The sequence below is a fragment of the Nomascus leucogenys genome, chromosome 7b (genome assembly GCF_006542625.1).
Source record: "Nomascus leucogenys isolate Asia chromosome 7b, Asia_NLE_v1, whole genome shotgun sequence".
NCBI lineage: Eukaryota > Metazoa > Chordata > Mammalia > Primates > Hylobatidae > Nomascus > Nomascus leucogenys.
The window spans coordinates 58,428,358-58,448,107 of record NC_044387.1 but is presented as its reverse complement, the minus strand read 5'-3'; the positions used below and the strand labels follow the sequence as shown (position 1 = coordinate 58,448,107).

The following is a 19,750-nucleotide window of genomic DNA, read 5'->3' as shown; positions in this document are numbered from 1 at the left end:
GTAGTCTCAGCTACTTGGGAGGCTGAGGCAGGAGAATGGCGTGAACCCAGGAGGCGGAGCTTGCAGTGAGCTGAGATCCCGCCACTGCACTTCAGCCTGGGCGACAGAGCGAGGTTCCATCACACACACACACACACACACAAAACACAAAAAAATTAGCCAGGCACGATGGCGGGCGCCTGTAGTCCCAGCTACTCAGGAGACTTGAGGCATGAGAATCGCTTGAACCCGGGAGACGGGAGCTGTAGTGAGCTGGGATCGCATCACTGCACTCCAGTCTGGGCGGCAAGTGAAACTTCGTCTCAAAAAAAAAAAAAAAAAATTCAGAGACAAATAATAGCAATGTATGAAACTGATTTGGATCTCAATTGAAACTACACAAGTTATGAGACAACTAGGGAAATCTGAACAATGTGATTGGATATGATGATTTTAAGAAATTTTTTAAAGGTATTTTGCTTTTTTTTTTTTTTTTGAGATGGAATCTTGCTCTGTCGCCCAGACTGGAGTGCACTGGTGCGATCTCGGCTCACTGCAACCTCTGCCTCCCGGGTTCAAGCGATTCTTCTGCCTCAGTCTCCCAAGTTGCTGAGACTACAGGCACATACCGCTATGCCTGGCTAATTTTTTGTATTTTAGTAGAGACGGGGTTTCCCTATGTTGCCCAGGTTGGTCTCGAACTCCTGAGCTCTGGCAATCCGCCCGCCTCACCCTCCCAAAGTGCTAGGATCACAGGTGTGTGCCATCGTGCCCAGCATATTTTGCTTGTTTTTAAAATACTTGAGATGCATATCGAAATACTTAATAAATGACATATGACTGGGGTTTGTTTCTGAATAGTTCAGACAGTGGGAGAGGAACAGTGTGCAGGAGGTATAGATGCAACAAGACTGATCTGAGTTGATAGTTACTGGAGTTGGGTGATGGCTACACAGAGGCTTTATTGTCCTGTTCTACTACTGTTTTTTTTTTTTTTTCCCATCGAAAACAAAAACCTAAGGCTGGGCATGGTGGCTTACACCTGTAATTCCAACACTTTGGGAGAACCTACTGAGACCGGGAGTTCCAGGCTGCAGTAAGCTGTGATCACACCACCGCACTCTAGCCAGGGCACCCAAGTAAGACCCTGTTTCTAAAAGGGTCTGTTGCCCTGGCTGGAATGCACTAGCATGATCACAACTCACTGCAGCCTTGACCTCCCAGGCTCAGGTGATCTTCCCGCCTCAGCCTCCCTCCCGGGTAGCTGGGACCACAAGCATGCACCACTGTGCCTGGCTAATACTTTTTATTTTTGTAGAGATGGAGTCTCCCTGTGTTGCCCAGGCTGGTCTCAAACTCTTGGCCTCAAGCGATCCTCCCACCTCAGCATCACAAAGTGCTGGGGTTTGTAGGTGTAAGCCACCATGCCTGGCCTAAAATTAAAATCTTTCAAAAAAGAAAAAAAAAACCTGGTCTTTTCTCATTGGGCTTATGAGCTCCTGAAGTTCCCTCACCTTTGCATTCCCCACTGTATCTTGGTACTATTCACTTCGATAACTGCTAGATCAAAATCTAAAAGGAAGAAAAAAAGCTCTTTTCAGAGGAATTACCTGTAGCTCTGGCATGTTGGGGAGCCTGAGGCTGGGCCAGATTTGTAACCTCAGCAACATCTTCCATCTCACACTATACCCTGCTACTAAGGAACCTCAGGGAGGGACACACCTTCTGCTCCAGAGAGGACTTGGCTGAGAGCCCACCTGCCCTGTTACTAAACAGATGGAGAGACGCTGACAGTGAGTAACCTATGATTGTTCTAAAGGCTCTGATAAGCCACAAGCTAAGCTCCATTGTGGCAGCTTGTCACTTACCAAGCTCAGGAATGCCATGTACTTGTCAGGACTGGGGCTGCCTGTCAGACAGGTTTTATCTTGGGCAAGGCTGTGTATGAAGTCAGGCCTCCAGCCTACATTTATGATCTCTAATTATCAATAGTTGTTTAAAGACTTTCTTTCCGTTTTTGTTTTTTTTAAGAGACAGTCTCGCTTTGTCACCCAGGTTGGAGTTCAGTGGCATGATCATAGCTCAATGCCGCCTTGAAACTCAGGGCTCAAGCAATCCTCTCGCCTCAGCCTCCAGAGTAACGAGGACTACAGGCATAAGTCATGCCCAGCTTCTTTGAAGACTTTCGTCCTCAGTGTGACATTACGGAGGATGCACAGGAGCCTCCATGAGGGCATACCAGTGTGACTACTCCCCACCCATTCACCCTCCATGACACAGACAAGAAGTCCAAGCTCATAGGAATATAAAACCATTTGTTTAATTCTAAATCAAATCACTTTCACAACAGTGAAAATTAGTGACTGGTTAAGGTGTGCCACTGTACATATCATCATTTTCTGACTGGGGTCAGGACCTGGTCCTAGTCCACAAGGGTGGCAAGAGGAGGGTGGAGGCCAAGAACACAGAAAACACACAAAAGAAAGGAAAGCTGCCTTGGCAGAAGGATGAGGTGGTGAGCTTGCCGAGGGGTGGTGGGAAGGGGGCTCCCTGTTGGGGCCGAGCCAGCAGTCCCAAGTCAGCTCTCCTGCCTTACTTAGCTCCTGGCAGAGGGTGAGTGGGGACCTACAAGGTTCAAAATCAAATGGCATTTGGCCAGCCTGGCTTTACTAACAGGTTCCCAGAGTGCCTCTGTTGGGTGAGCTCTCCTGGGCTCACTCCATTTCATTGAAGAGTCCAAATGATTCATTTTCCTACCCACAACTTTTCATTATTCTTCTGGAAACCCATTTCTGTTGAGTCCATCTGACTGAAGTCCTCTCTCCCTCCACCAGTTGGGGGCCACTGCACTGAGGGGGGTCCCACCAATTCTCTCTAGAGCAGAGACACTCCAGAGGCCCCTCCAACTTTGGGGATTTCCAGAAGGTGATAAAAAGAGCACTCTTGAATGGGTGCCCAGGAATGTTTAAAATCTATCAGGCACACTATAAAGCTGGTGGCTTCTTCCTACCAAGTGGATTCGGCAAATGAACCACCTACCCAATACTTCATATTTTGTCTGTTTAAACACTGAACTCTGGTGTTGACAGGTACAAAGGAGAAGAGATAGGGACTATGAAGAGGGGAGGGCTTCCCTCATGTTCCTCAAGATCTTTGTTTCCACAAACTATGCAGTCATAATTGGGAAAAAGCACTAGGTGGGGCTTCCTACCATTTGTTGGTTATTGCTGGGGTTAGCCAGGAGCAATGTGGATGGCAAAGTAAGAGAGAGGCCCAGAGGAAGCCCATCTCCCCCCAGCTTTGGGGTATCCAGAAAGAGGCTGGATTTCTGGGATGAAGCCTAGAAGGCAGAGCAAGAACTGTTCCATCAGACAAACGGTCCTACCTGCTTGGTACCATATTCCCTCAATAAGATTCAGAGAAAGAAGCTTGTGAAACTGAAAATCAAATCAAGGTATTGCGAAGAATAATTTCCCCTTGATTCCACAGGAGGGAAGACCACACAATATCATTGTGCTAGGGCTCCCTAGGCCCTGCCACCTGGCTTTACAAATCATCAGGGGTTGCCTGCTTGGGAGTCACATGCTTCCCTGGTTTTAGCACACATAAAAGGAGTTTTCAGGGAACTCTATCAAGCCATACCAAAATCAGGGTCACATGTGGGTTTCCCCTTTCCTTGCGTCTTCATAAAGGACAACTTGGCTTCTGAGGATGGTGGTCTTCTGCATGCAGTTGGGCTGACCTGACAAAGCCCCCAGTTTCCTGTGGCAGGTTCTGGGAGAGGATGCATTCAAGCTTCTCCAGCCTAGGGGACAGGGCTGCTTGTTCAGTTATTCCTGCCTCGGAGCTCCAAATCCCACCAAAGTCCTGACTCCAGGTCTTTCCTAATGCACAGTAGTCAGTCTCAGCTTCAGCAGTATTCTCGGCTGTATGTTCTCTGGCAGAGAGAGGCAGATGCCCATAGTTTTAGGGAGAAAGCTGATGGGAAATCTGTGAGTGAAGCCACATGTCTCACCAGGAATAATTTATGCCAGGAAACCAGGAAGTCATTCAAGTTGTTCTCTGAGGCCAAAGACACTGAGCACAGCCCAGAGCCAATAAAAGATCTTTGAGTCTCTGGTGAATTCATGAAGTGACCCCAGCTTTAGCTGCTGCAATTATGATTTTCATGGGACAGCAATTTCTTGCATCTCTACAGAGGAAGAAGAGGGGGAGTGGGAGGGGGAGGAAAGAGAACAGAGCAGCACTGGGATTTGAAAGGGGAACCTCTCTATCTGAGGAGCCCCCACTGGCTTCAGAGGCAACTTACCAAGGGGTATTTAAAGAGATGAAAATTTCCAGAAATACCATTTGGTGCATCCTTTTGTTTCTGTAATATTAAACTCAGGTGAAATTATACTCTGACAGTTTCTCTCTTTCTGCCTCTTCCCTCTGCAGAGTCAGGACCTGCAGAACTGGCTGAAACAAGATTTCATGGTGTCACCCATGAGAGAGGACTCAATGACAAGGTCTGAGGTTATAGGGTGTTTACAGCAGTGGCGATACTCAGGGGTCATCGCCAACTGGTCTCGAGTTCCAAAGCTCTGATGAAGAAACAAGACTCCTTGATGTGTTACTGATCCCACTGATTCCAGAAGTCAAGATTAGCCAGGAAGCCAAACACCAGGTGTTGGGGTGGCACGTCACCAGTCCAGAGCCCTGCCACGGATGTAGGCAGGAGCCCAGCATTAGGCAATCAGGAGCCAGAACATGATCACCAGGGCCACAAATAGGAAAAGGCGTGACAGGAACTGCTCGTCCACATACTGGGGTGTCCCAGGGACAGCTGGAGAGACAGAAGGGAGAGAACAGGCTATTAGAACACTGCAGCTATGCACACTGCCCACTCAGGCCAGAAGTTGACAGCACCAATCTTTATCTCTTTACAACATCAGAATCCTACATACAAAAAGATTTCTTTTTTTTTTTTTTTTTTGAAACGTAGTCTCACTCTGTTGCCCAGGCTGGAGTGCAGTGGCATGATCTCAGCTCACCACAACCTCTGCTTCCCAGGTTCAAGCGATTCTCCTGCCTCAGCCTCCTAAGTAGCTGGGATTACAGGTGTGCGCCACCACACCTGGCTAATTTTTGTATTTTTAGTAGAGATGGGGTTTCACCATGTTTGTCAGGCTGGTCTCGAACTCCTGACCTTGTGATCCGCCTGCCTCAGCCTCCAAAAGTGCTGGGATTACAGGCGTGAGCCAACGTGCCTGGCCTTTTTTTTTTTTTTCTTTTTGAGATAGAGTTTTGCTCTTGTTGCCCAGGCTGGAGTGCAATGGCGCGATCTCGGCTCACTGCAACCTCCACCTCCTGGGTTCAAGCCACTCGCCTGCCTCAGCCTCCTGAGTAGCTGGGATTACAGGCACGCACCACCACACCCGGCTAATTTTTTTTTTTTTATTTTTAGTAGAAACAGCGTTTTACCATGTTAGCCAGGCTGGTCTCAAACTCCTGACCTCAGGTGATCCGCCCACCTCAGCCTCCCAAAGCGTTGGCATTACAGGCATGAGCCATTGCGCCCAGCCAAAAAAAATTTCTAAACCCCACATAGTATCAGGCAAAATGAAACTATGTGGAACAATAACAATAAGGACAAGACATGGTCCAATTTATCATAAAAGGTTTGGCCTGCACATGCAAATAAACCAGGTGATTAACAGGAAACTCTTGCAGGAAATAATGAAAGCAAGCCTACTGTTTGTTAAGTATCTTCTATCTGCTAAGTGTTTTGTACATGTTATTATTTGGTGGATATTATTATTTCCATTTTGAGTAGGAAGCAGCTGAAACATAGGTTTGAGGTGATCTGTTCAAGATTGAAAGGCTCAGAAGTTAGTGGCAGAGCTCTGCAGCCTCTCCACACACTGCCTCTCAAGGGCCCTACAGGGATTGCCTTCCTTTTCCAGAAGAGAACTAGGATCCAGACAGGCAAAATGACTTGTTTTTCGAGGTAGAGGCAGAAGAACTGGGGTGAGAACCTAAGTCTCCACTCCTCTGTGCTTTGAGAAAAGCTACCCTTTAGAGCTCCCTGTTCTGACTTTGGAGGAAGGAGGATAAAATAATCTGTATCCAGGATGGGCAAATTGTACCAAGCATGACAAGGGAAAACTGTGACTGTGGCAGGGGGATAAAGTGATCCAGAGTCTAGCCTGGCTGTGGAACTGTGCTTAGCTGGGGAATCCAAGGTTAGCCTTGGACCAGGTTAGAAGGATGCAAGCTATCAGGCAGGTTCTTGCTGGCTTCATAGGGGTTTGCCCTTTCTTCAGGGCAGAGTACACCCTATCTTTTGGGGTATCCTCCCTCTGAAAAACAAATGTGAACAGAGGATAAACCTTCAAGGCAGATAAGGTAAGAAAGGGCATCCCCAAGGCTGGGCGCGGTGGCTCACGCCTGTAATCCCAGCACATTGGGAGGCCCAGGTGGGCGGATCACGAGGTCAGGAGATCGAGACCATCCTGGCTAACACAGTGAAACCCCGTCTCTACAAAAAAAAATACAAAAAAATTAGCCAGGCATGGTGGCGGGCGCCTGTAGTCCCTGCTACTCAGGAGGCTGAGGTAGGAGAATGGCGTGAACCTGGGAGGTGGAACTTGCAGTGAGCTGAGATTGTGCCACTGCACTCCAGCCTGGGGGACAGAGCGAGACTCCATCTCAAAAAAAAAAAAAACAAACCAAAAAAACAACAAAAAAAGGCATTCCCAAGATATCTTGGTGCTGAGATTCCTCAGTTGGATGCTCTGATGGATTGACGAAGACAGGCAGGCAGGCAGGCAGGCAGTCAAGAAAGACTTACAGATCGCCTGCTGTGTACCAAGGACCAGGGTGGGGATGAGAATAACTGGGATGACCCAGTTACCATCTTTAGGGCATAAGCTCTTGGCATGAACCACACAATGGTCACTTCTGTACCATATGCTGTGTCCAGTGCACATGAAGCTCCAACAAGTGCAGGCAGAGCTCAACCGATCATGGCATCTCTGCAGGCTCCACAGTAAGGATCTTGGCTTGGGTGTTCACGGCACCCATCTCATTGCCTTGCTCTATACTGAATGCAGATGGCATTTTCAAGCACTAGGAGGGAGAAATGCAGCAGCAGTTGGTAGACCTAGACATGGTTCCCACAGGGCTGAGGCTGCTTGTGACCAGCCTCATGTTGTGTCCTGAAGGAAGCTGGACAGAGATGCCAGAGAATGGAGATGCCCTCACTCCTTATGGGTCATCTCACGTTTCCATGCCCCCAAATGGTCAAAGTGGGGAGTAAATGTGCAGAACTAGGCTTTTCCTCAGCCCAGTATCACTTACAGTTTTCCATTTTATAGACATGGGGTATGTCTTGGTAACATTACTGAGCATTTTCTGATCTGTTAAACAGAGCTAATCACACACCTGTTCCATAGGGTGGTTGTGATGATCCCCTGAGCCTGGAATGGAAAGTGCTATATATATGCATGCCTAATAGTTGGTAAGTGCTCAACATTGTTACCATGTCTGTAAGTGGTCTAAAAACAGCTTAAGATATTTTGAAAAGGCTGATTATCTATGTAGTGACAATTATCTGTAACTTATATACTGCTGAATTCCAAGGAGCTTTCAAGCAATATTACTAAGATATCTTCCTAATTTCTCAAGGAAATAGTGTCTTACCTGGAGGAGGCCGCCCATCATTTATATTAAATGCTGTGGCAAATATCCCAAAGGGAAATGCCCCAATTCCAAAAGACATCTGGAAGCCACCATCTCCAAATCCAAATCCTTGAAATCCCTGTGTGGAAGAAAGGCAATTAAGGGCAGGAAAATCAGGCAGGTTTCTCCTGTGCCTGTCAAAACTCAACATACCTCACATTGTCTTGCATGTGGCACCTGCCTCTTCTCCCTACCTTGTGCCACATGTTTCGAAGGTGGGGGACAGCTTTTCCTCCCATATATACCCTGAAGTAGAGGAACTCTGGCAAGCCCTCTGCCCTTTTAGCCTTAGCTTCCAGCTAAGAATCTATGAATGGGCCAAAAAGGACTGGCTCTGACCCAGTGTGAAACACCCTGCTGACAAAAGTCAGCACTCACAGGGCTTGAGGATATTTTCCAGAGTCCCACATTAGCTAGTAACATCTTCTACATGCTTTATAGGAGCAATATTGACAGTCACCCCTGTGCCCAAGGGAACATCAAACAAGCTACACATTATCTTTAATAGCAAAAATGTTGAAACTCTAATTAGCCAACAATGGAAGTCATGATCAAAATCTTGATACACGCATTCAAAGAACCATTATCCTGACTTAAGCGGTAACACTGAAAAACTCTTGTGACCAAGTTATCAGACAAAATTGTTTGAAAACTGTGGTCACAAGTACATGACAATATGTAGGTATATGGACAAGTTACAGATTAAAATTTCTTTTAATATTGTTACATAGAATTTTTACATTTTAAAACACTTTAATGTTTTCTGATTATAAAAGTAATATATGCTTGCTATAAGAAACTCACACATTACAGAAATAATTGACAAAGAAAGTCAGAGATGTTCTATTCACCTTCCCACTTCACAGCTACTCCACTTTACCTCTGAAGTAACCACTGTCAGCAGTTTGGTGTTATCACCCTCAGTTTTCTTTCCCTGTGCATGTTCTACACTGCATCCTCTTTCACATGAAAAGATTCAGTAGGAACAATATTGTGAATAAATAACTCCCTTTTCTAAAGCGTGAGCTCTGTGCTAGGCACCATGTTAAGCACTAGGACACATAAATCATGTTTAATTTTTACATTGGCTTCATCTGCATTTTACAGATAACCAAACTGAGGCTTGGAGAGGTGAAATAACTTGACCAAGGAGTACAGTTTAGATCTAAAACTAGGTCAATTTGATCTGAAAACACATGCTTTTTTCTTTTTTTTTTTTTTTGAGATAGGGCCTCACTCTGTCACCCAGCCTGGAGTGCAATGGTGCAATCATGGCTCACTGTAGACTCAACCTCCCAGGCTCAAGCAATACTCCCATCTCAGCCTCTTGAGTAGCTGGGACCACAGGTGTACCCCTCCATGCCTCGCTAATTTTTAAATTTTTTTGTACAGATAGGGTCTCACTTTGTTGCTCAGGCTGGTCTCAAACTCCTGGGCTCAAGTGATCCTCCCACCTCAGCCTCCCAAAGTGCTGGGATTAGAGGCCAGAGCCACTGTGCCCGGCCTTCATGCTCTTAATTACTGTGCACATCTTTCAAATATTTTTTTCTCTTCCCCTGCATCCCTGATGAGAGGTTTAGAACAAATGATTTTAAAAATAATAAAAAGAAGACAGACTATTGGGCCAAATGCTCTTCACAAAGAGCTCAATGGCCTTCATTTATGAGTCTTTTGCAAGTCACAAAAGTAGCTGCTCTCCGTCACACACTGAGCAGCCTGGCATCTAGTTCCAAACTTCTTGCCAGATGGCATCACCTATAAAGCCTAACAGCTGACTTAATGAGAGGGCAAACCTAAAGGGAAGGAAAACAAAGAGTTTCCTTCTCCTCAATACAAAATGCCTCCTACTCAGTTCATGGTTGAATCTAACGGCTCCTGGGACTGAGGCTGCCTTACTTGGGAAGGTGCAATTGTTTCATCAGGAACCACAGATTCATTCAGTGCAATCCTGAGGACTAACCATTCTGCTTCCCTTCTAGCAACATCTATATGATCTCACCAGTCCATACATTTGGTGGGATTATGTTCCTGGGCCAGAGTATGCAAAAAAACATCGCTAGTAGCTGCAGGTGCTTATAAATGCTAGAGATATGCACTTTGGTCATCAAGGCCAGGGCCTCTGGCTTCCGGGGACCTCTGATTCCTGCATTAGTTGCTAATGCTCTGTAGGAAACCAAAACCTAGGAATGTTAAAGTGGTGTCACCTGGTGGGTCAAGAGCAGAGACTTCAATACCAGCCAGATCTGGGTTTCAGCACTGTATGTGTGGCCCTGGACAGATCACTTTACCTATCTGGGCCTCAGTTTCCTCCTCCGTTAAATGAGTTGATGTGAGGCTTAAATGAGATCATGCATATAAAGCTCTTAACATATAGTTATTTCCATATAGTAACCATTCAACAAGTGTTCACTGCTAGTATTATTATTAAGGGTAATCCGGAGAAGAGAACCTTATTTTTTTTTTTTTTTTTTGAGATAGAGTCTCGCTCTGTTGCCAAGGCTGGAGTGCAGTGGTGCGATCTTAGCTCACTGCAACCTCTGCCTCCTGAGTTCAAGTGATTCTCCTGTTTCAGCCTCCCGAGTAGCTAGGACTACAGGCACATGCTACCACGCCCAGCTAATTTTTATGTTTTTAAAAAAGAAGAGACAGGGTTTCACCATATTGGTCAGGCCGGTCTCGAACTCCTGACCTCAGGTGATCCACCTGCCTCGGCCTCCCAAAGTGCTGAGATTACAGGTGTGAGCCACTGTGCCCAGCTGAGAACCTTAATTTCTTTCAAGATCCCTGACTCAATAATCCTACTCCTGGAAATCCCAATAAAATGCCATTATTCAAACTCAAAAAAAAAAAAAAAAAAAAAAAAAAGGTGGCAGTGCGCGGTGGCTCATGCCTGTAATCCCAGCACTTTGGGAAGCCAAGGAGGGAGGATCATCTGAGCTTGGGAGTTCGAGACCAGCCTGACCAACATGGAGAAACCTTGTCTCTACTAAAAATACAAAAATTAGCTGGGCATGGTGGCCGATGCCTGTAATCCCAGCTACTCTGGAGGCTGAGGCAGAAGAATTGTTTGAACCTGGGAGGCAGGGGTTGTGGTGAGCCGAGATTGCACCATTGCACTCCAGCCTGGGCAACAAGAGTGAAACTTTGTCTCAAAAAAAAAAAAAAAAAAAGTGTGCAAAGATGGTTATTGTAGCATTATTTAAATAGCAAAATGGGGAAACAACTAAAAGGTCCTTCGATGAGGAAAACCCAAATTATAATGAATCAAAACTCAATGGGTTCCCAGCAATAGCATGGAAAAATAAAAAATAATAAAAAACTCAATGGAATAAATGGCAGCCTAAATAATAAAGAGGACACTTCACAGCATCATGGAAAACCTGCCAAAATTAAATTTTAAAGCAAACAGAATGGTGATGGCTACATAAAAATACATATGCACAGCATATAGATGAAGAGAACATGAGGAAATGAGAATATACTTGTTCTGGGCTCTTGGCAATGGTGGTTAAATATTTTGCTTTTAAAATTTCTTTAACATTTTAACAGAATTTTTTTAAGAATAACATTTGATGTAAATATGCAAAAAATTTAAATATTTTTGTTCCTAGCCACTAGATCACTAGAGATAAATGTGCAATTTTTTTTTAGCCAGTAATCTTACTTCTAAGAATTTATCCTAAGCCAGGCACAGTGGTTCATGCCTGTAATCCTAACACTTTGGGAGGCTGAGGTTGGAGGATTGCTTGAGCCCAGGAGTTAGAGACCAGCCTGAGCAACATGGTGAGACCTTGTTTCTACCAAAAACAAACAAACGAAAAAGACAAAAAAAAACCCCAAAAAACTAGTTGGGCATGGTGCCATGCACCTGTGGTCCCAGCTACATGGGAGGCTGAGGTAGACTGAGCCCATGAGGTCGAGGCTACAGTGAACTGTGATCACGCCACTGTACTCCAGCCTGGGCTACAGAGTGAGACCCTGTCTTATCCTAATAAAATAATAATGAACATGCTCACAAATTTATCTATAAGTTCATCAGGATTTTTTTTAACTTGGAAAAAGAAAGCCGCTAAATGTCCAACAAAGGATTGAATTATGTTAAATCCACACAACTAAATGCTAAACAGGTAGTTAGTAAAATATTGCTGGCAATGTAAAATCTCAAGATAATACTAAAAGACTCCCACTCACACAAAGAAGGCACTAAATATCTGTAGAACAAATGAAATTTTAAGAGAGGGTTACAAAACAGGAGCCACATATTATAAAAAACAAAAAACAAAAATTGTAAAAAGTATACACACATCTGTAAAATACATGCACAGATTTGTAAAATTTGTGTGTATATATAATTATAGAAAAATGGAAGAGAAAATATAACCAAAATGTTTCCAGTGGTTACCTCTGGATTGGTGTGGTTATAAGTGATTTTTTCCCCCTCTTTTCCTTTCTGTATTTTACAAGTTTTCCTTTACTTTTATAATCAAGGAGAAAAATTGTAAGGCTAAGAAGGAAACTTCTAAAGCCATCAGCTCATTTGTAGAAGCTTCTCCTAGAATGTTCCTCACCCCTCTATTCTCCGGCTCTGGCCTCTGTCCTTGAGGACGAGGAGGGGTCTTCTCTCTGAAACAGAAATAGTGTAAAATAAGTCTATTACAAATTGCTTTGAGTTGCTCCCTGTGAGGACCTGGAGCTCTTTACCAACAGGGTCAGGGCCATAGCCTCTTTCTTGCCCAGGACATGAACTTATGCCAGATTAATTCTCCAAATACTAACTCTTCATTCTACCTGCAACTGTTCTTCCTACGTGTATAGAGAACCAGGGAGAAAATCGGCTTGTTATGAGATATTCACCAGAAAGCACTACAGCCTACTCCTCTTACAGAGATCCTGACTCAGGTTGGTTAGGAATCATGGCCAGATGCCTTCCCTGGGCCTGCTATAGGTATCAGAAATCCCAAATCCATACTGGAACAGAGGACGGGTTGTCAGCAGTAAGGGCTGAGGTTCATGGTTTCTCTGACCTTCCCTTATTAACTTCAGCTCTATCTCCCACTATTCTTGGGCAAATACCCGATGCTACTATTTTTGAGTCTCACCCCCTCTAATCACTCAACCCATGAATACTCAATTGAGGGCTTAGTTATACAATAAGCATTATGCAGGATGCTATAATACTAAGACTGATGACAGACCCAACCCTTGAGGTGTTCGTGGTTTCAAGGGGGATAGGGCCAGTCACATGACAGTGTGGTGGGAACTGGGTGAGAGCAACTAATGTGAAGAAGACAGACCACTTCAAGGAAGAGGGGACTTTAGGGCTGCTCATAAGAGATGAGTAGAAGTTAGAGGAGCAGGTGGGGGTAGAGGGGTAGCTTGAGCAGGACTGGGGTGGGAAGAAGGCAGAAGAGAGAGCAAATACACAGGCTGATAAATGTGAAAGAGCAAGTCCCTTTAAAAGAAGTCTAATATGTCAGGTACACAGCATGTGCTAGGGTAGCTGGATAAAAGTAAGAGATTCTTCTGGAGAGCTTGGGGATGCCAGACCATGAAGGGCTCTCAATACTTGTGTTTGTTGAATGCTGGACCCATGCACATCTCCATTTCTAGAAATCCCAAACTCCACAAAGTCACCCAGATCCTGTTTCCCCTCCCCACATGCTTCATACATCACTGATGCAGTAACCCTACTCCCTGGAGCCTCTCCTGCTACATATCCTGCTTCCCAGGCTGTGGAAATGCTCTTTCGCAGGGCTCTGCACACTTGTGATTGTGATGTCTGTTCACTGCTGGGTCCCAGCAAATGGCAACTTGGATCCCCTCTCTTCCCTCCCCTCCTAGCTGACTCTCATCTGGATGAGACTGCTTCGACACCAAGGGATCATCTAGTACTAAGTAAAGGGTGGGGTTAGGGGATGCTGAATGGGAGTGAATTCACGTCCAAGGGGAGAAGTGGGTGGGAGAGGCATCCTAAGTCCTCACCTGGGGTCCTGTTGCCCAGTGCTGCCCCTTCCATAGAGGGGGATGACCTTGTCTCGGCTGATGCCAGCTTTGCAAACAGGACACACCTGTCTGTTAGGTCTGGTCTCCAACCACTGCAAACAGGAGAGAAAAATGCATGGATGGCCCAAGACCCACCAGAGTGATCAGCCAGAGTCACCAGAACAACACAGGCCAGAGGCCTCAAACTGGGAAACACTAGCATGAGCAGGGAACACCTCAAGGAACCCGACTCCCATTCCTTCTCCTGCCATTCAACAAATACTTACCAGTGGTAAAATCAAAATTGCTTTAAATATCATCATAATTGGCCGGGTGCAGTGGTTCATGCCTGTAATCCCAGCACTTTGGGGGGCAAAGGTGGGTGGATCACCTGAGGTCAGGAGTTCAAGAGCAGCCTGGCCAACAAGGTGAAACCCTGTCTCTACTAAAAATACAAAAATTAGCCAGACGTGGTGGCACATGCCTGTAGTTCCAGCTACTCGGGAGGCTGAGGCAGGAGAATCGCTTGAACCCGGGAGGCGGAGGTTGCAATGAGCTGAGACTGCACCACTGCATTCCAGCCTGGGCAGCAGAGCAACACTCTGTCTCAAAAAAAGAAAAAATCATCACAATTAAACAGGCTTCTTCATGCTTTGTTTCTCTCTAGGGCCTCCTAGCAACACAAGGGGAGGGAAACTGCAAACCTGGGGCTGTCAAGTCTGACATACCCAGCCTCAATTTAGGCTGCTGGTGTAAGTACAGCAAACTTTAAATCCCCACCTTCCTAGTAGGAGCAACTGTATTTTCCTGTCAGTCATATTCTTCTTTCTGTGATTTTTCATTTTTTTTCCCCCAGACAGAGTCTTGCTCTGTCACCCAGGCTGGAGTGTAGTGGCACGATCTCAGCTCACTGCAACCCCTGCCTCCTGGGTTCAAGCAATTCTCCTGTCTCAGCCTTCCAAGTAGCTGGGATTACAAGCGCCCACCACTGCGCCTGGCTAATTTTTGTATTTTTAGTAGAGACAGGGTTTCACCATGTTGGCCAGGCTGGTCTCAAACTCCTGACCTCGTGATCTGCCTGCCTTGGTCTGCCAAAGTGCTGGGATCACAGGCATGAGCCACCGTGCCCGGCCAATTTCTCATTTTTATAGCATTTCCCCAACAACTGTGTATCCCAGGCATCAGAATCAGGAGACAACCTGATCATTTTCTGGTGACTTACCACATGCTAAAGGATAGGTTTTGCTCATTATCTAAATTTGCTTAATGCTTTTTATGTACTTTCATTGATTTTTTGCATTCACCTATTTCTTTCAATATAAAAAAATCCCATTTTGGGTTTCTCAGGCCCTTTCACTGGTTACATTAAAAATTTTTGTTTAGGCCAGGCGCGGTGGCTCACGCCTGTAATCCCAGCACTTTGGGAGGCTGAGGCGGGTGGATCACCTGAGGTCAGGAGTTCAAAACCAGCCTGGGGAACATGGTGAAACTCCGTTGTCTCTACTAAAAAGACAAAAAAACTAGCTGGGTGTGGTGGTGTGCACCTGTAATCCCAGCTACCCAGGAGGCTGAGGCACAAGAATCGCTTGAACCTGGGAGGCGGAGGTTCCAGTGAGCCAAGATCTCACCATTGCACTCTAGCCTGGGCGACAGAGTAAGACTGTCTCAAAAAGAAAAAAAAAAATAATTTTCTTAAAAAACAAGTGATAAAAATGTTTTTGGGTTTTTTTTGGGGGGGTTGTTTTTTTTTTTTCGGTTTTTTGTTTTTTTTTTTTTTCTCGAAACAGAGTCTCACTATGTCACCCAGCCTGGAGTGCAGTGGTGCAATCTCAGCTCACTGCAACCTCTGCCTCCCAGATTCGAGCAATTCTTGTGCTTCAGCCTCCCTTGTAGCTGGGACTACGGGCGTGCACCACCACGCCCAGCTAATTTTTATATTTTTTGTAGATATGGGGTTTTGCCATGTTGGCCAGGCTGTTATCAAACTCCTTGCCTCAAGTGATCCACCTGCCTCGGCCTCCCTAAGTGCTGGAATTACAGGCGTGAGCCACCACACCTGGCCAAAACGTGTTTTTATAGACATTCTATAAACATGAATCTAGGACTTCAGGGCTAAGGAGATGGCAGCATTGAACAATTTTATTTCCTACTCTTACTGTTCATAGCTCCAAAACTTATGTGTTACATGTTCTTCATAAACTCACAGTCAATATGTACTACCAGGTCCCGCTGGGGACAGAATGTGCAGTCCTGTTCCCACCTTCTTTCTCCCATCCAGATTCTGAAGCTTTAGCAGTCTGGAATTTCTGTCCTCCCCCACATTCCCAGGCCACCTACAAGTGTGGTACTCTACTGCTGACGACCAGGGAGACATTCAGCTGGCTGTGATTATTCACAGCCACTTGTGAATGCCAGGCCCAGCTCTGTCTCACCAAGCAGGTGCTAAAGCTGGGAAAATAGACTTTTCTCTCCTCACAAAAGCTCTTTGTTGACACCAAAAAAGTTTTCCCCTTCCTAATATTTTCATAACCTTTAAGGGCTGGGGGACTGTTGATATGATAGGAGGTACTGTTTTAATAGAAGCAGAATATCAAAAATAAAAAGGACCTAACTAACATACTATCAATCCAATCCAATTTATAAATGAGTAACTGAGATCCACAAAGGCCATCTGTGGCAGAATTAGGAACATCCCAATTTCATCAAGTGCCTGTCAGTGGGCAGGTATGTAAAGAAGGCTGGGTTGGGGGGTAAGTAAGCAAATGAGCCCACAAGAAGGGCAGATTGCAGCTTCTGACAGCAGTCTCCTGAGACTAGGGCTCTCTTGTGCAACCATAGCTGATGAAAGACAAAGTAAAATGAAATGCATCTTACCTGATGTAAACACGGCCAACTACCAGAGTCCCCAGGGCAACCAGTCATCAAGGAGAAGGAGAAAAGGGGAAAGGAAGAAAAATGCTTTCATTAGCAGAAACACTTGATGGGTGGAGTGGTAGTACCAGAATGAGAAAACAGGAGTAAACTATGGAGCACTGCATGCCCACTGAGGTTCTGTAGGGATTACTGGTATCGGAAATTAGAAAAAACTGGGGTAAAAATCACAGAAAAAAAATAACGCAATGGAGATAAGACCCCAGCCTCTGCCCCTAAGATCTCAGTATATGTGAAATCCCCAGGGCTCAGACCACACAGACCCAGCTTCTCTACAAATCACCCTGTGAGAGTTATAACATCTGAAGGAATCCAATAAAAGCTAAGGACACCCTGTGCAAAAAATTGATGGGGGCATTCACATACACATGTACTACACACTATTTTACACTCAATTTCAGTGGGTTCATAGCCTCCTTGGGCTCACAAGGGATGTATGGACTCTCAGGTAGTCCAGATCTAGTTTAACAAAATCTTCAGGCTGTCCTCATCCTTGAGAACTCTCCTAGCAGGAAGCAGCTTAAAAGTTCAGGTCTACTCTAAAAGCATCTTTAAGTAATAGAAAGGATGGGGATGCTACTTGACAGAAAGGGTTACCTTCAGCTTAGAGAGCTGCTGTCCAATCTGTCCATTTTCAAATGAGGAAACCAAAGCTCAGAAACATAAAATGAACAGCATCAGGATTAAAAAAAAAAGTCTCCTGACTTCTAGTTCATTGCCCTTTCTATAATCTAACACCACATACAAAAAAAATGACATCTACAGAATTGAAAGAAAAGTATTCAACTCCACTTATTTTTTTTTTTTTGAGACGAAGTTTTGCTCTTGTTGCCCAAGCTAGAGTGCAGCTCACTCAGTTCACTGCAACCTCCGCCTCCCAAGTTCAAGCGATTCTCTTGCCTCAGCCTCCTGAGTAGCTGGGATTATAGGTGTGCGCCACCACGTCCAGCTAATTTTTTGTATTTTTAGTAGAAACGGGGTTTCACCATGTTAGTCAGGCTGGTCTCAAACTCCTGACCTCAGGTGATCCGCCTGCCTTGGCCTCCCAAAGTGCTGGGATTAAAGGTGTGAGCCACCGTGTCTGGCCCACATTTGTAATTTCTTTCTCTCGTTTATTTAGTTAACACATATCTACTGTGTACCTACTATGTAGGCCAGGACAGTGGAAAATGCAGGCATTGCTTCTGTACCTCACATACCAAGTATCTTTAGCTGAGTACACTTTGAACTCAAAGGATAGTTCCTTTTCCAATTCCTGAACCACAGTTTAGCTTCACAAACCAAATACACAATCTTCCTGGCCATAACATCTGACTCCAACATTAATCTTGCAATGTCATTCTAAACTGAGTGGAGAATACCCCAAATCATGGCAGATCTCCACTGGCAAGTTCCCTTAAAGGCTCTAGGGGAGAAGTGGAGGTGAATGAATGACCCTCAGGGGAAAGTCAGGCTTTGTAACAATGACCATTCCTCCCATTTATTAAGCAACGATAGTCATGTATCACTGAACGACAGGGATAGTTCTGAGAAATGTGTCATTAGGCAATTTCATCATTGTGTGAGCATCACAGAGTGTACTTACACAAACCTAGCTGAAATAGCTTACTACACACCTAGGCTACATAGTATAGCCTATTGCTCCTAAGCTACAAACCTGAATAGCATGTGAATATCGTAGGTAACTGTAACAGAGTAGTAAATATTTGTGTATTTAAACATACCTAACATAGAGCCAAGGTGTGGTGGCTCACGCCTGTAATCCCAGCACTTTGGGAGCTGAGGTGGGCAGATTATTTGAGGTCAGGAGTTCGAGACCAGCCTGGCCAACATGGTGAAACCCCATCTCTATTAAAAATACAAAAACTAGCCATGTGTGGTGGCACATGCCTGTAATCCCAGCTACGTGGGAGGCTGAAGCACGAGAATCACTTGAACCCGGGAGGCGGAGGTTGCAGTGAGCTGAGATCGTGCTACTCAATCTGGAGTGCCACTGCACTCCAGCATGGGTGACGCAGTGAGACTCCATCTCAAAAAAAAACAAAAACCAGGCTGGGCGTGGTGGCTCACGCCTGTAATCCCAGCACTTTGGAAGGCTGAGGCGGGTGGATCACCTGAGATCAGGAGTTCAAGACCAGCCTGGCCAACACGGTAAAACCCCATCTCTACTAAAAATACAAAAATTAGTCAGGTGTGGTGGCACATATGCGTAATCCCAGCTTCTCGGGAGGCTGAAGCAGGAGAATCATTTGAACCTGGGAGGCAGAGGTTGCAGTGAGCCAAGATCACGCCACTGCACTCCAGCCTGGGCAACAGAGTGAGACTCCTTCTCAAAAAAACAACAAACAAACAAACAAACAAACAAAAAATTCAACATACCTAACATAGAAAAGGTAACGCACTGCTCTATGACATTATAAAATCACTAGATTATAGGAACTTTTCAGGTCCATCATCATCTTATGAGACCGCTGTTGGATATGTAGTCCATTGTTGACCAAAATGTCATTATGTACTGTGACTGTACTGTGTGCCACGTTGTGGCTGAATACATTTTCATTTCTTAATGTCACTGGACGGTCACGTTAACCTATAAGGCAGTACCATTATCTCCATCTTGCAGATGAGGAAACCAAAGTACAGGGAAGCTAGCAGATTTGCTCAGGGATGCACCATCCAGACTGGAAGCATCTGTTTCATTTTAGAGTCTGTGTTCTTTCCAATGGCATTCTGCCTTTAAAAAAAAAAATTGATAGCAGCCATGGTGGCTAACACCAGTAATCCCAGCACTTTGGGAGGCCGAGGCGGGCAGATAACGAGTTCAGAAGATCGAGACTATCCTGGCCAACATGGTGAAAACCTCTCTCTACTAAAAATACAAAAATTAGCTGGGTGTGGTGGTGGGCGCCTGTAGTCCCAGCTACCTGGGAGGCTGAGGCAGGAGAACTGCTTGAACTTGGGAGGCAGAGATTGCAGTGAGCCGAGATTGTGCCACTGCACTCCAGCCTGGTGACAGAGCAAGACTTCGTCTCAAAAAAAAAAAAAAAAAATTGACACAGGGCCGGGTATGGTGGCTCACGCCTGTAATCCTAGCACTTTGGGAGGTCGGGGTGGGCAGATCACTTGAGGTGAGGAG

General features: G+C 45.3%; 1 protein-coding gene across 2 annotated transcripts in view; it reads right to left on the bottom strand.

Annotated features, from left to right (window-relative positions):
• Nucleotides 1-2,277: 2,277 nt before the first annotated feature.
• The window catches only part of RNF185 (ring finger protein 185), a 48,181-nt gene continuing 30,708 nt past the window's right edge, over nt 2,278-19,750 (bottom strand). Inside the window, exons 3-7 of one of the 2 annotated variants that reach the window (XR_004031010.1) lie at nt 16,558-16,576; nt 13,684-13,796; nt 12,104-12,324; nt 7,663-7,780; nt 2,278-4,804 (exon numbers count right to left, since the gene is read on the bottom strand). Coding sequence is in view for 1 of the 2 variants with exons in the window: in XM_003258105.3 (XP_003258153.1) it covers nt 4,707-4,804; nt 7,663-7,780; nt 12,270-12,324; nt 13,684-13,796; nt 16,558-16,576 (403 nt within the window). In the remaining variant the exon portion in view is untranslated. The remainder of the gene's footprint in view (nt 4,805-7,662; nt 7,781-12,103; nt 12,325-13,683; nt 13,797-16,557; nt 16,577-19,750) is intronic. The other variant, XM_003258105.3, reaches the window with a different exon arrangement.